The following is a 13,679-nucleotide window of genomic DNA, read 5'->3' as shown; positions in this document are numbered from 1 at the left end:
ATCGTACTTTATGTAGCTTGGCAAGTTGCTTGAATGAGAAAATTAATCGTCGAAAGGATGATCATTCTATAAACGAAATCGTTTTAGCAAAAGTGCATCTATTTACCTTTGACAAGCTATTTTTTTATATTTAACAGGTAAATCGCAGAAACACGGTCCGATATTGATAAAGGGTAGCAAGTATTCTGGAAAGTCATCGTTATTGTCGCGAATCTACGCGGATGCCTCTTCCTGGTTGGATTGCACCACGTTCAAAGTGGTTCGACTCTGTGCTTCCACTCCTCGATCAGCGTACAGTCTCGAGCTACTTCGAGTGCTCTGTCAACATGTAGGTTTTCTTTCTGGTTTATTGGATGGGAATCTTCCTAAAGACGCCTCGTTTGATCCGCTTTACCTGAACAATTGGCTGGGCCAAATTCTGAGGCGCATCGAAGAGCAACCGATGATGGAGCAACTGGTGATTCTTCTCGACGATCTTCATCGATTGCATCCTCTTGACTGCGATATCGTCGCTGCTCTGTCTTGGTTGCCATTGAATCTTCCACCAGGTAACGTGTAATTGCCATTGCTAGAATTTCTAAGCGATGGTCACAGTTTCAAATATATCGTTATATAACGATAATACGTACAGTATACGATATATATGTCGGGTTATCATTAGGATTTAAGGCGCGTAACGATTCTTCGTTTGAATTAGCCATTGTTTTACGAAACAGGGAATATATTTACGCGAATAAACAAGATTTTACAAAATATTATGAATAATGAGTTTAATAAATGATAAGTTTAACTATTAATTAGATGAAAGAATAATAAGTTTAACGAACAATAAGAGGAACGAATAATATGTCTTACGAATAATAAATTTAACGAATAATGAGATTAACGATCGATAGGTTTCACGAATAATGAATTTAATTAACGCTGTTAACAATGTTCCGGGGTTCAAACGAATCCACGGTCAACGGGATAACTCTTTACTATAAAAATACGATTGCTGAGATACTCGGTAAATTGCTCGATGTATCACTTTCCAAGGCGATCACACGAACGAATATCCGATGAAAATCTTTTTCGCTATACGACTGCATTTGTTTGTTATATGCTCGCTGGAGGCATCGAGAAGGTTCCAATCGTCGTTGCTAGGCAGTTTCTGCCAAGAGTTTGTTGTATACTCTTTGGAAGCATCGAGAAAGATCCAAACGCCGTTGCTAGGCAGTTTCTGTCTGGAGATCGATTCCTAATACAACATGTGTCCCATTATATCGACATCTCCAAAGTACAATTCTATGTGATTTCTAGGGAGAACGATACAACCGATCCACACCTTCGTCAGGCAAAACGTTTATCCCGTGACCGTGGCTACGTTCGGCGACCAGTTGTCACCTCGAACCCACTTTCGCTTTCACAAATATCGAACAATTACAAATGACAATTGCTTAATTACAGTTATGATAAAATCTAGGCTAAAGCATTAGAAGGCTTCCTCAAAATTGCAAAGGGAAGGCTCCGGTTTTCCTTTCATCTCCGACATATAAATAAACAAGAAAGCAAACAACAAACATTGCATATATAAACGTATAAAACGAAACGTACTTTGTTCATCCACTTTAGGAGTGCACTTAATCGTGACTACGGCTCTTCCACCGGAAGTGCTGCGTCTCACCCCAATACAAAAAGAAAGACTACGCAGCAATGAGATTTTAATCGAACTGCAAGATTCGGGTACGGATTTCCACGAGACAGAGAACGTTTTCGACACGTTGGAGAAGTTGATAGGTGAAAACGCGGCTAACAGAATCGGTGCCATTTTGGCTTCCACGGAGTATGGTTTGTCCGAAACGGAGATTCTTGAGGTGATCATGCCAACCGGAGGCGACGGGCCGCTATATCTAAACGAAGGGCAGTTCAATTTTGGCAGCTGGTGCTTGGTGAGGAGAACCTTCAACGAATATCTCAAGGTAAGTCTGGTTGAAATTTCTGGCAGAAAATTTAGGAAAGAAATCCTTTCCAAAAAGTTAAACGTCTCGACTCGATAATCTTCGAAGATCTTGTTCTTATTTCGAAACTGGCAGAAGAATTCACAAATCCATCAATTCGCTATTCACAGGTTCGCGTAATGGGCGGAAGGCTGCTTTTCTCCTGGCGTTATCCGATTCGCGACTTAGCCCGAAAAAGGTACTTCCCCAATCAGGAAACATTGAAAAGCTACCACGGCGAGTTGGCAAATCTCTTCTTCTCCGAAGATTTCGAAGACAAGGATGACAAATCATCCCCCGAAGAGGAAACTCCGAAGAAAGAGACGCCTTTCCAGAGCAGACCGAGGTCGCAAGACACAGCGTACAATATGAGACACGTGGAAGAGGCTTGGTTACATTTATTGAGAGCCGGCGACGTAGAAAAGTTAAAGAAATTGGCAGTCTGCGCGTTCGATTTCCTCTTAGCAAGCGTGCAAATGGTTTCTGTTAGTTATTTGAGGTGTGTTCTCGAGCATTCGAGGAAGTATCTGCTGGAGAGAGATTTGGAATTGGTTTATTATACAGTGAGAAAGTCCAGTGACATTTTGACGAGAGATCCTCTTCAACTTGGCGCGCAGCTGATCTGTTGGCTTAGACCTGTGGCTGAAGATGGCGGAGATTTGGTGAGAAATAGCTGACAGTATAATTATGTACTTGAAGCGAAATATTCTAATTCGAAATGGCAATAACACTAATTACTGCAAGATTGTTTGATCATAAACAGAAGAAAATTGTGTGATTGAAGGTCAGCAGAATGGTTACGGCAGCGATGGCATGGTGCGATGGTTATACAGCGCCATTATTGGTGCCATTAAATGGCTGGCTCCAACCGCCTCTACCTCTTCAAATTCGTACTTTGTCTTGTCCGCAAGGTGTGAAACTCGTCGAAGCTGCTCCTTCGGGACAGCACGTTATCATTATCCCTTTCCAGGGAGACGCTCAATTATGGCACGTGATGTCTGGCCAATTGGTTCATACTTTTAAAGGTAACTATTTAATTGCTGGTAGCTCACGAAAATATTCGAATTCTTAGCAGAGAATATATTTCTAAATATATTGTATGCGTTAAATGGCAAACAATTTACATTGTAACGTTAATTCGAGCCCTTTGCAAGAGAATAAATTTGTTTCTTTTAAGAAGATTAGCATAGCCTCTAAAGCTTAAAAGTTCTCGCGAGGGAAAAGCAAAAGCGAGAAGCAACGATGAAAACTCGTCACTTTATATTCAGTTTGGTAATTTGCTGTGAAAAAGCCTTGTTACGCCACGAGGGTTACCACAGGCTGTATTTTCTAACCGTCGCTCGCGGTCCTACAACGTCGCAGACGGATCGTCGCGGCTGCCCGGCGAACAAACATTGTAGTGGCAAGCGCATGGTTTATTAAGCAGGACGATCTCCAGAAACGTCCACTCGTGGCCGTTATTTTACTTTGCGTAAAAGAATGTGGCGTGATCCGAACGTAGTGGGGGTCGCCTTCCAGAAAAAACGAAAATAATCGAAGGGAGTTCAGTTCCTTCTGACGAGTCAAACATGACACTTTGACAAATCTGACGAGCAAACGAATTTATCTAGAGATATCGCAAAGTCGAGTCAAATTTCTGTAACATCATCGTCATATTATTGTAAAATATATTGTTCTATGTTAACAACCTGTTTGTTACGACCGTTCGCGGAGAGACGCGGTCGCGAGGAAAACGCGTCAGCGAGAGGCGTAAATTCTCGCTACGATTCGGCGAATCGACGCCGCGAAGTAGTCGTTCCCCTGTTTCGGTTAAGATAACAGAGGTGGTTAAATGAATATGACACAGTAGAGTAAGTTATATTTCACCGTTTATTCCAACAACTTATAACGAAGGCAGTTACGCTGTTACGTATGTACGAGATGAATGAGTGACTGATCTGCGGGTGTGTATACCCGGTGGAAGGATGTTGACCGTTCGAAGGATGTAAAATCAGTACTGTCTTGGGAGACGATGCTGTCTCGGAGGAAAGCTAAGGATGGGTGTGTCTAGCGCACGGGACCATCGAATTTGTTGGTGACGATTTTAGTTAGGAGAGTGAGGGAGTAGGCTTCGTTGTTAATTGGTTAAACGAAGGGTCTTAACCGCCCTCGAGAGAAAGTGGTTAGTGGGAGGAAAGTTGCAGCTTACGTGAGAAAAACTAACTTTCCCTTGTCCAGCCGTGGTAGACAATAGTCTTTAGAAATTCTTCGGAAATAGACGTTTGTTTGGTTTGAAGGACCTTTACTAGGAAATCTATGAGATTTATGGAAGGTACTTGAGACTGTTGAGGGTACGCAGTGAGTATCCAAAGACATCTGGTTGCCATCTTGCCCGCGGTGTGTGGCCTCGGCTAGGTAGAGTGTTACGCGACGTAACACTGTTAATACAGTGTTACATTCATTAAACCACCTCTGTTATCCTAACCGAAACAGGGGAACGACTATTTCGCGGCGTCGATTAACATAATCGTAGCGAGAATTTACGCCTCTCGCTGACGCGTTCTTCTAGCGACCGCGTCTCTCCGCGAATGGTCCTAACAAGCCTCCTTTGTACGTTGTCCCTGAATCTGTATTTCACCAGCATTTAAATAGCAGCGTCGCTTTAATATGCAATTGAAAATAGGTCAGCTTTTGTGAGAATATAGTTGAAAATAATCCAGCTAACGTATATGATACTTCAAGTGCCATTTTAAGCACGCGATATTGCTATGGTATTTTCGCTTTTTCACATAACGACGAACATGGAATTTAATACAAGTCTCTGATATATCGATCATGCGAAATAATTATTCTCGTTTCAATATGCGGTATCAGCCCGCCAAAGTCGAATATCAAACAAACAGATTTTTATGTTCAACTTGATATTTTATGAGAAATATTTTTCATTTCAGGGCACTCAAATCCAATTTCATGTTTAGCCGTGACACAGCATTCGCAATATCTACTGACAGGCTCTGAAGACACTTCGATTATAGTATGGGATATGAAAGAGCTGACCTTGAAGTTAAGAATCCAAGAACACATCGCCCCAGTTCTGTGCTTGACGTCCGCGCTCAAGAATTCAGTGATTGTCAGGTTCATAGTTTTATCGTGTAGTAATAATAAGATATCAAAAACGCTTTCTTCCATAATCTTGATTAAAAATGGTAACCGGAAAAATGGGAAAAGATTTCAATCTTCTCCGAGTACTTCTTATTTGTATTAATTATAGATTGTTCTATAAGTTATTTCGTTTCGTATTTATCAACTAACGCCAAACCTTCCGCTTTCCATTAGCGGTGGCGAAGACTCGAGAATAATCGTCACCAGTCTCCTAACCGGCGATGTTCTCGTCAAAGTGGACCACCACAGAGGGCCGGTAAAGTCCATTCGCGTCGATTCTGCGGGAGAAATTCTGGTTTCCGGTTCTTCCGACTGTACAGTCTGCTTATGGTGTCTAGAAAGATTCACATTGTTAAAAAGCATCGTTTTACCATCCGCCGTGACTGTGCTCGACGTATCGGCCGATTCGGTGTTCCTATTGGCAGCCTGCGAAGATCAGAAATTATATTTGAGATCTCTGGCCACGGGAACCGAGGTCCACACGTTGAGAGGTCATCAAGGTGAAGTGAAAAGTATCTGCTTGGCGAAAGATTGCAGAAGAGCCATTGCTGGAGGAGCGAAGGGAAAGGTTTCCGTTTTCGATATGCACAGTGGACGATTGACGAGAACGTTGCTGGCGAATCCTTCGGCGGATGTTACCGCCGTCAAGGTAAATTATAGATTTCGTATTTATGATTTTATATTAATAAAAAAAGGTAGAATGGAAAATGAGTAAACATTTATTGAAATTGGAATTAATCGTCGTAGCAAATTACCTTTTCTATTTGCATGTTAAATTACAAGTAGCGAAAGATCAAAATTAATCTTTCATATATAATATAATTTTTCAATTCAATTTTTTGCGAAAAGGTGACGGAGAAGGACGACTTCCTGATAACAGCTTCCGGCGATCGAGTGGCTTACTGGAGTTTCCGTGGCGAGGAGATACACGCTAAACCCGCGAAATTCGTGAAGGAGGTATCGTTGCACCCACACACTGCTCCCATATCTTGTTTGGATATATCCAGGGACGGAGCAATGGCAGTTACCGGTGGAGTCGATTCTCTCGTAAATCTGTGGCAATTGAATACTCACGAATTGCTTTCCACTTTCGAAGGACATATCGCTAGCGTCACCTGCATTGCATTCTCAGCTTCTGGTTTATTTGTTGCTTCTGGTAGGTCTGTAGATAAAATACAGTAGAGCCTGCCATACGTATACGTATATGGCAGATATTATAACAAAAATTTCATTTATTTACCTTGTTTGTATGCTTTTTTTGCAATACTAGTTTTGCAAATACTACCATAATTTTGTATTGCCTTTAATACCGAAGAAACCCATTTCTTTTTTCAATCAAAATACAGTAAAGTACAATAGTTCAATAACCAAGTAACAAAGCATGAAATTGATACAATACAGTAACAAGAAATTAAATTGGAAACAGGTTCTGAGGACAAAACAGTTCGTGTATGGGGTCTGACCTTAGGTTTACTGGTATCGACATTTAGACACCAGGCACCTGTTACTGCAGTCACATCTATGTTTGACGGCCGAAGAATAGTGAGTTCTGATAGAGCTGGTACAATCCGAGTTTGGGCAGCTGATACCGGCACCCTAATCCAATCAGTATGTGGGCCTGGTCGCTGTTTCACTGTTTCTTCCGATATGAGGTACGATACAGTGGCTGTAATTAATAAATTGAGATACTGTTTGTTCGACCAATCGCGGGCAGACGTAGTCGCTAGGAGAGACGTCAACGGGAGTCGTAAATTCCCGTTACGATTATAACAATCGACACCACGACTCGATCGATCCGCTGATTTCCGTTTAGATAATAGGGGTGATTGAGTTTGTATAACACTGCGATTCACAGAATTATAAATTATATATTACCAACACTTAGATTACACTGATGAGCATAGATAGATAGATAGATAATCACTTACCACACGTAGATAAGGTAGATATTGTAATATCGGTATATATTAAAGGTGTAATTTTGTCCGATTAATTATAATTAATTATAATTAATTATAATAAATATAATAATGGATTGAAAATACAGATATTAGTTAGACAGAGAAACGATGTTTGATTAACAGGAAAACTAAATGCAACGCTCGTATTTACATCAAATAACTTGACAACTATTTGGTAACTTCTCTCTCTCTCTCTCTCTCTCTCTCTCTCTCTCTCTCTCTCTCTCTCTCTCTCTCTCACTAGCAACTCTAACGCTCGACAACACTCGCAACTCAATTCTAACCACTCTATGCTTCTGACCCTCGCCAATGCATTCCTGCTCGGTCCTGCGCGCGCACGCACACACACACACACACACACGCACGCACGCACGCACGCACGCACGCACGCACACACACATACACACACAGCCGATCTCCAATCAAAGCTATTCTACGATATTACAATATGTACGTTAGAGCAGGGTTCTTATAATTGGATTTAATGTACTGCATGTATTGGATTTAATGCACTATAAGATATTTAGGTGAGGAAATGTATGATCGACAATACCGAGACCGACCCTCGCGTTGTGTTTAGACTGCCCCGATAGGCGTTAGCGTTAGACTTGGTAGTTGACTTTTCCAATGATGTAGAAGAAGTGAAGTTGAGTGACGATGCTGTGTCGGAGGAAAGCTAGTGATGGGTGTGTCTAGCGCACGGGATCATCGGATTTGTTGACGCCATTTTAGGTTAGGAAGCGGGGGCAGTATATATTGCCTCGGATTGGACAAACGAAGGTTGGTGGACTAGGAAGGATCTTAACCCCGCCCTCGATAGAAAGTTGCAATTAGGAAGCATCGTACGTGAGAAAAACTAACTTTCCCGTGTAGCAGATATTTTAGTGAAATTTGCTTTCTTGTATTAATTCTTAATATTTCTCGAGTTTTTTTATAATACCAATACAGTCGCCTTGTTTCAATTTTCCCTACAATGATCGTTATTTGAATAATTTATTAACAATAATAATTATAATTATAATAAATTAGCAATTGCGATGTTTTTAGATTTAATTGTCTTCCTCCTTTCTAAATTTCAGATACGCGGTATGCGGAACAGGAGACAATCAATTAAGAATAGTAAGTTTAGGTGTTGGTCCTGAAGAAAAGTACCAAGTGTCGCATTCTCAAGAAATTACTTGTCTAGTAGTTACTCCAGATTCTCAGTCACTGATTACGGGCTCGAGAGACATGAGTTTGAAGGTTTGGCAGCTCGCTGGCGGCAAATTATCTCAGGTTTATACATGTTGTAATAAATAACTTTAAATTCCTACATTTAATTTAGAAAAATCTTTAGAAATGAAGAAAGTACAACAGATTTTCATTCAGGTCCTCGTTGGTCACACGGATCACGTCACCTGCGTCGCAGTTTCTGTGCTCGACAAATCCATCGTAGTTTCTGGTTCCAAGGATGCGAACCTGATCGTCTGGGATATAAATACTGGCAGCGATCTGCATACGTTAAAAGGCCATTTAGGTTATGTAACCTGCGTAAAATTGTCGTGTGATGGAACTCTAGCAGCGTCTGGAAGCGAAGACAAGAGTTTGATCATTTGGGACACGAAGAAGGGCTGTTCACTGAGCAGCATAATGTTACACGTCCCTGTGTTAGGTGTCGAGGTTGCCACGGATATGTCGAGGCTCGCGTTGCATTTACTCGAACACAAATGCATGCCTATTCTATGTTTGCATAATACTCCAGCGCAGTATGTGAAATTACCGGATTACGTAGCACCCTGGTGCGATACCAGAGATTTGAGACCACCCGGACGGAAGAGACCCAATAAGAGATTATTGAAGAAAGAAGTGTCATTGGATAGCGACACGTGGCATAGGAAATATGGCCATCTCACTTCAGGTATTGCCGACGATGATTACAGTGCATTATATTCAAAATTAAACTATTATATAATTCCAGGGGTTTTAACGTCGTCGATAGAGGATGGATTACAACGACGATTCAGCGTAAGCGCTTCCATGGACGAGATCAGCAAAGTCGGATTAACGAGTAGTCCATCCGGTTTAGGACCGGAACAGGCTGCACTCGCCCAGTCCCAACACTTTGATCAACTCGAAGCACTTTGGAATAAACAGTCGCCACCTGCTAGACCTCGTGCTCATGGTAGGACTTTGTCGAAGCAAAGTTCTTTGCAAGCTACGCGAATATCAGATTCTGAGGAAGAAGGTGAGTTTAAGAGAATTATTTAATTTAATTAAGAAAAGCCATTTATTTATTTATGATTATTCGCGCCAGCAAAACTTTTTGCTGCACCGAGGACAGAGATAATAAAATGTCATTAGAAGCTGAAATTGAAATGTTATTTTTTCCCCAGGTGTACCAGACTAAAGCGATACTTTGTTAGAAACTAAACGGACTAAATCCTAGTCGTCGTACTTTCTTCTTTTTTTTCCACTGTCTTTCTAAGTAACAGAGAAGAAAAATAGTAAGTAGGAAAAAAAAAAAACACGAAAGGAAAACGTCTCTAAGGTAAAGCTCTAAATTACAAATTTCTCGTGTCTGACGCAATAAACATGAATATATATATATATATATATATATATATATAAATATAGATACACATATGTATATCATTATTAGAGGAGAAATAAATTAACTTTATTTATTTTCATCCCCCATTCCCAACCTTTTTAGGGATCATTTTTAACAAAGATTATAAATAAATTACTTCGATGTACCTTACTTGTATCTGACGAAATTATTGTCTTTTATAAGTGAACAATAAGAATCAACCATTTTTTGTGCAGAACAGATGTTTATATTTATCATTTTAATTATTAAATTTCATTTAAACAGAAAATATTTTGGTCCTTGTAAATAATTACCCTCTAGTACAAGAGTTGCGGTTAATAGTAATTTAAAATTAGTTTTTCAGTTGTTTTCGATAATAATCCGAAACGATTTGCCATGCTTTTGGCGCCATGAATCCTTCTGGTGGATTTTCCCCGGATTTTGCTAAATCTGAAATAACGGTATATTAATGTTTATTAGTACTGTTTTTTTTTTATTATTATTTGGATGTTTCATAGAAATGTTTTTATATAAATCTTGTATTTATTCTAATGCGATATTTCGTGTTTTTAATGCAATTTACATTTATGGTTGGCAATTTAATTCGTTATTTTTTTTTAGATTTTTTAAAATAAGAAGTGAAATAAGAAATTGTTTTTTAAAATAATTTCGTTACTAATGATTCATTTCTAATGATTTCATTAATAAAATAGGCAAGATAGGATATACAAAGTAATTACAGAAAGATTTAGAAGAAAAAGAAAAGAAACACGTACATGAAAAAAATATAACTCACTTCGCATTTTAGTTCTTGATATGAAAATAAAATCTTGCGATCGCTCTGGCTCGAAGAAAGCCATTTCTTTTTTTTCTATTGTAAGCTGACACCCTAAGCGGTATGATTTTGAGCTTCTGAAGACCCGGTGCCATCGACAGTACCTTCGAGCCGTGCGTTCCATCGTACAGATTTCCTAATTTTACAATTAAAGCGACCGCTGATTTATCACGATAATGAAATATCAGAATTCCTTCGATATAACAATAAAATTACTTCGCACAATAAATCAAGAATAAAAGCGTACGATTTTTAATTTTTTATGCGAGTAATCTTAGGAATCAAGGGACAAGTGAAATTCGTCTTATCAGAATATTACCGTCCGGGGTTTTAGATCTGTCAGGATGCGGCAAACCCGCGGGATCACGACCAACGATGAAGAAATTTGCCCCAGCCATCAATCTTCCTTTGGCGAGCCATTGCACCTAAATTAAAAATCGCAAATTTTAAACAATTCTCAAATTTAAAATATTTATATCTCTTCGAAATACTACGCTTCTCTTAGTCCATCAATCTTAATTGTTGATTAATTTTTTAGGGAAATAAATAATACCTCTGTAGGGCCAGCGTAAAGCATCGGGCTTGGAAAAATAGCGAGGATGACGTCTTTGTGCAATACACTCTCCTCGAGAACACTTTGGTGTTGGTTTATCCGAACTGTTAGTGGTACGTCGTCTTCTTTCGTCCATCCTCCCAGAGGATGCAGTAGAAGAACTGGTTTCTTACAACCACGTTCCTCCACGAGGTATCTTCTGATATCCTGGTATTAATTTGAATAATAATTACATTAAAAGAGAAGAAGAATAGGAATTTTTGCGCAGGAAAAAGTAAATGTCGTAATTGATTGGATTTATTGGACTTTCTTTAACTCTCAACTAGGTTCTTATCAAAATAATGGAAACTTAATTAATTTTGCTTCGTATCGAACCTCCTTTAAAGCAAATAATTTTATCTCTTATATTATACTTGAAATTTGTTGTTTTCGATGAGAACTAACCTGCATTAACTCTTGTGCGTGGTCATTGTGAATCGGATGTCTCAACTGGAAGGCGAAAACAGCATCCGCTTCCATTTCTCTGCATTTTTTACGAATTTCGTTTGGCGTGAGCCTGTACTTGTCGAGACCATCGTTCCACTTAATCCTTTCCAGAACTTCTAATTCTCCTCCAACCAGCCAATCACCCGATTCGTGGATCATTCTAACGTAAGGATGTCCAAGGTCGTTTGTACCAAATTCTCTGCTACACCTGTTGCAATGTTTCCGATTTATTTTCACATAAGAGGAGACTAACTACTAACTAGAAATAATAATTTACTGAAAAAACATAATTGAACCTTTCTTCTTTTCGGTGAGCGAAAAATTCTGGTCTCCTCAGAATTGCGATATCTTGACCGTTGTACTTCAAGGTCAGTGCCGGTGCTGTAGTATAGCTTTCCTTCTGCTCTGTGCTAACCGGAAGCACGATTGGTATCGATTGATTAATCACGTTCCCATCTTGTTTGATAGTTTTGAAGTGTTGACACTTGAAAATAACACACACACGTACACATTTTATTTGTTATCTCGTTAGAAAAATCTATCTCTATTCTACAACTTTTTACCTTTACAAACTTAGTGTTTCATAATTAATATCGTCCAAAGATAGAACTCGTTTCTCTATGCTTAAATTTCATGCAATTCGTTAATCAAATTTTAATTACGCACCTGCAAATATTGGTACTCCCTCATGAAACCTGTGAGCGGAGCAGCCCAACCTTCAGCGAGTACTTGAACCCATTGCAAGTCAACCTTACTGATGTCGATACCTTAAATTGAGCATATTGATTTGAGGAATTAGGCAATTATCAAGTACTATATATCAAATGGAAATTGTTTACATAAAAGCTTATCTCTTTGTCAATTGGAAACATCAATTTGGAAAAGAACTTTCTCTATCTTATCTGTGTGTATCGTGGCAATTTATGAATATTTGATGTTTCGCATGTGAATTATTTTAGCCGGAAATGTTTGCGTGTCACAACATTCTATGACACCTCCAAATCTTTATATTTTCGTAATTTCGTAAGCAAATTACATGATGTCAGAAATAAAGAACCATCCACGTGTTTTTCAGCCACAGCGTAGTAGCCACTTGCTTGTCCAATCAACAAAAGACAAGAAAAAGTGGAATTATTTTGCAAACCAAGGCAATAATTAAAATGCAAAATACAGAATTAAGTGAGAAAACATTTGCAACGTACTCGGAAGATTCTCCGCCACTTTTCTCGCCTCCTCTATCTTCCTCTCCTCGACGAACAGTTCCTGAACCTGATTTCGAGTCTTGGGAAGAATTCCCTGAGTCCTCAACAACTCGATCACCATTCTCGTCGAGGTCTGCAAATTATGAAATTCCGTATCCACGATGAGATCAGGAGTTTTGGGCGTTTCATATTCCTGGCCGATGCCTGTGAAGCTTTCAATCATCCCTTTTCTAGCTTTCTCGTAGAGGCCTTTCACGTCTCTGGCTTCGCACGTCTTCACGGAAGCTTTCACGAAGATCTCGAAGAACTTCAAGTTAAAATCTTCGTGTATCTTCCTCGCCAGCCTTCTGTCCGCCTCGAAGGGCGAAACGAGGCAGCAAATGGTGATCACACCGCAATCAGAGAACAATTTTGCTACTTCGGCAGCTCTTCGCACGTTCTCTTCGTGATCTTCTTTCGAGAAGCCCAGGTTCCGGTTTAATCCGTGACGAAGATTACCGCCGTCCAGTCTGTAGGCTGGCAGTCCCTGCAAAAGCAAGTTTATATGATCCTGAAGCGTTAAAAAATTATGGTCCGATCGAGAGTCTGGCAATTTGCAAGTTTCGAGATATGGCAATTTGAGAATTTCGAACTTTAGAGCAAAAAGTTTACTTGAGAAACCAGGTAATTTTCCAGCTCGAACGAGATGGACGTCTTGCCAGCACCGGACAGCCCTGTCAACCAAATCGTACAGCCACAAAATTCTTTGAATTTTCCATAGGCTTCCCCTCGTCTCTCCCTCAACACGTGGTGTATTTGTTTGATCACATTCGTCGCGAGAACCTGCAAATATTTCAACGCGGGACGTTTCAAAGCGACGTATCTTTTATTTGCTGTTTGAAATTTTCAAGTAAATTAGGAGATCAATACACTTTATCCGATTTAGAGTCATCGAAATATTACTGAAAATAATT

At 39.7% G+C, this 13,679-nt stretch overlaps 3 protein-coding genes across 23 annotated transcripts in view; 1 reads left to right on the top strand and 2 right to left on the bottom strand.

Moving 5' to 3' along the window:
- The window catches only part of LOC126874694 (protein qui-1-like), an 89,236-nt gene extending 79,409 nt beyond the window's left edge, over nt 1-9,827 (top strand). For 3 of the 15 annotated variants that reach the window (XM_050637019.1, XM_050637027.1, XM_050637020.1), the window contains exons 13-20: nt 4,910-5,093; nt 5,295-5,769; nt 5,970-6,276; nt 6,547-6,772; nt 8,161-8,356; nt 8,450-8,978; nt 9,039-9,305; nt 9,454-9,827. In XM_050637019.1, coding sequence (XP_050492976.1) covers nt 4,910-5,093; nt 5,295-5,769; nt 5,970-6,276; nt 6,547-6,772; nt 8,161-8,356; nt 8,450-8,978; nt 9,039-9,305; nt 9,454-9,467 — 2,198 coding nt within the window. In that variant the 3' untranslated portion in view covers nt 9,468-9,827. Of the gene's footprint in view, nt 1-137; nt 549-1,614; nt 1,962-2,110; nt 2,642-2,763; nt 3,005-4,909; nt 5,094-5,294; nt 5,770-5,969; nt 6,277-6,546; nt 6,773-8,160; nt 8,357-8,449; nt 8,979-9,038; nt 9,306-9,453 lie in introns of all 15 variants that reach the window. The other 12 variants (XM_050637023.1, XM_050637021.1, XM_050637030.1 and 9 more) reach the window with 7 other exon arrangements.
- LOC126874696 (bifunctional 3'-phosphoadenosine 5'-phosphosulfate synthase 2-like) overlaps nt 1-13,679 on the bottom strand; it is a 48,497-nt gene that overhangs the window by 32,517 nt on the left and 2,301 nt on the right. For 3 of the 7 annotated variants that reach the window (XR_007692944.1, XM_050637040.1, XM_050637034.1), the window contains exon 2: nt 13,378-13,548. The exons of the other annotated variants lie outside the window; for them this stretch is intronic. Coding sequence is in view for 2 of the 3 variants with exons in the window: in XM_050637040.1 (XP_050492997.1) it covers nt 13,378-13,548 (171 nt within the window). In the remaining variant the exon portion in view is untranslated. The remainder of the gene's footprint in view (nt 1-13,377; nt 13,549-13,679) is intronic. 7 annotated transcript variants of the gene reach the window in all.
- Nucleotides 11,012-13,252, bottom strand: LOC126874355 (bifunctional 3'-phosphoadenosine 5'-phosphosulfate synthase-like; the record flags this gene model as incomplete). The annotated part of the gene is made up of 5 exons (XM_050636280.1): nt 11,012-11,245; nt 11,483-11,732; nt 11,821-12,008; nt 12,191-12,291; nt 12,727-13,252. Coding segments are annotated over 5 exons (1,299 nt in total), but the record flags the coding sequence as incomplete, so codon positions are not given.

The sequence above is a fragment of the Bombus huntii genome, chromosome 16, assembly GCF_024542735.1.
Source record: "Bombus huntii isolate Logan2020A chromosome 16, iyBomHunt1.1, whole genome shotgun sequence".
NCBI classification, from domain to species: Eukaryota; Metazoa; Arthropoda; class Insecta; order Hymenoptera; family Apidae; genus Bombus; species Bombus huntii.
The sequence above is the reverse complement of the archived record's forward strand: the minus strand, read 5'-3'. Positions and strand labels throughout refer to the sequence as shown.